Source organism: Lolium perenne, chromosome 5 (genome assembly GCF_019359855.2).
Source record: "Lolium perenne isolate Kyuss_39 chromosome 5, Kyuss_2.0, whole genome shotgun sequence".
Taxonomy (NCBI): domain Eukaryota; kingdom Viridiplantae; phylum Streptophyta; class Magnoliopsida; order Poales; family Poaceae; genus Lolium; species Lolium perenne.
The window spans coordinates 122859320-122860970 of NC_067248.2; the positions used below are offsets into that span (position 1 = coordinate 122859320).

The 1651-nt window shown below is 57.1% G+C and overlaps 1 protein-coding gene across 1 annotated transcript; it reads right to left on the minus strand.

The window, feature by feature from the left end:
• Positions 1-306: 306 nt before the first annotated feature.
• LOC139831582 (uncharacterized) lies at positions 307-1431 on the minus strand. The gene has a single exon (XM_071820881.1). The coding sequence runs from the start codon at positions 1429-1431 to the stop codon at positions 307-309; it is 1125 nt and encodes a 374-aa protein (XP_071676982.1).
• Positions 1432-1651: the final 220 nt, after the last annotated feature.

The following is a 1651-nucleotide window of genomic DNA, read 5'->3' on the forward strand; positions in this document are numbered from 1 at the left end:
CGTGAAGCCGTCAGGTCCTGGCGCTTTGCCTGGCGGCAGACGCCTAATCACCTCCCAGATCTCGTCCTCAGTGAACGCAGCCTCTAGCTCGGAAAGATCCTCTGAATGGGTACTCAGAAAATCCAAGTCCAGCGAGTGCACCCGGTCCACAGATGTTCCTAGCAGACCCTCAAAGTGCGTGAAGGTCGCTTCAGCCATGGCCGCATGGTCCGATATGACCGCGCCATCCACCAGCATGTTGTGGATCATGTTCTTTTGCCTCCTATAGGCCGCATGTTGGTGGAAGAATGATGTGTTGGTGTCGCCCTACCGCAGCCACGCAATCTTGGCCCTCTGGCGAGCCATAGTGCGTTCGAGGGAGGCTTGGCCCAAGTAGGCGTGCTTGAGGTGTGCCCGGAGTTGACGTTCGTCCTGAGACAATTGTCGGGATTCCATGGCAATATCCAGCCTCAGCACCACCTCCCGCGCTATCATCAGCTGCAGCTTGACACACCCCACCTTCTTATCGCTCCAGCTCATGAGGCTGCGCTCCGTACGCTTCAGCTTGGCGGTGAGCCGCCGGAAAGGGTCCGGGTCTCCATCCCCCACACCCCAACTGTTTTGCACCACCTCACTGAACCCATCCAACCTCAGCCAGAAACGCTCGAACTGGAACCTTTTCGGCCCTGCTGGTTTAGTGGTATAATCCAGCATGAGGGGACAGTGATCCGCCACCACCGTCGCCAAGCAGCGCAATATGCAGCTACCGAACATCTCCTCCCATGTGACCGTGGTGAACACCCGATCCAGCCGCACCAGAGTGGGTGTGTCCCTCTCGTTTGACCAGGTGTAGCGGCGCCCATGGAGATAGATCTCTTTGAGCTCGCAGTCATTCAGGAAGCGGCGAAATCTACCCATCATCCTGCGGTTCAGGTTCCCATTGTTCTTGTCCTCATCGCGGTATATCATGTTAAAGTCCCCGCAGAGAGCCCAGGGGCCCTGGTGTATCCCGCGGATGTCGCGGAGCTCTGCGAGGAAGGCGATCTTGTCAGCCTCAGCCTGTGGGCCGTAGACGCAAGTCAACCACCACCAGGGGCCACCCCCAACAGGGGAGACCCTGGCCGTGACACTATGGTCACCGTAGTGGGTGCTATCCAGCTGCACCAACCTGCTGACCCACGCAACAATCACCCCACCCCTTGTACCAACAGCCGGCAAGCAGAAGTAAGCATCAAAGTTCGCGCCTAGCGTTTCCATAACAATGGCAAGAGTTACAACCGAAAGCTTTGTCTCCTGGAGACATACAATGGACGCACCCGTAGTACTCACTACACTCCTAACACCTGAACGCCGTGCGCGATCATTGAGGCCTCGCACATTGACCACCATAATCTTTGGTTCGTACAACATTGGAACTATTCTGTAACACCCGTAGAACACCGTCAGGGTCATGCCTCAATGAGGCGACCACCCGACAACCCCAGCAAGGGTGGGGAACATCCTCTGATCGTGTCCATCGACCAACCGTAGAACTCCGCAATGGCCTCGATCATGTCATCCGTCAAGGGCAGCTCGTACATCTTGTGGTAAGCTTCCAGGGCTGCCAGAGACGGCGCCTCATCCCCCTTGAGAAGACCGAGCTTGCGCATCAGGTTCCGGACTGCCTTCATCT

Bases quoted from the DNA above. Each gene is read 5' to 3' on its own strand.
- LOC139831582 (XM_071820881.1), bottom strand. From the start codon at position 1,431: ATGACCCTGACGGTGTTCTACGGGTGTTACAGAATAGTTCCAATGTTG.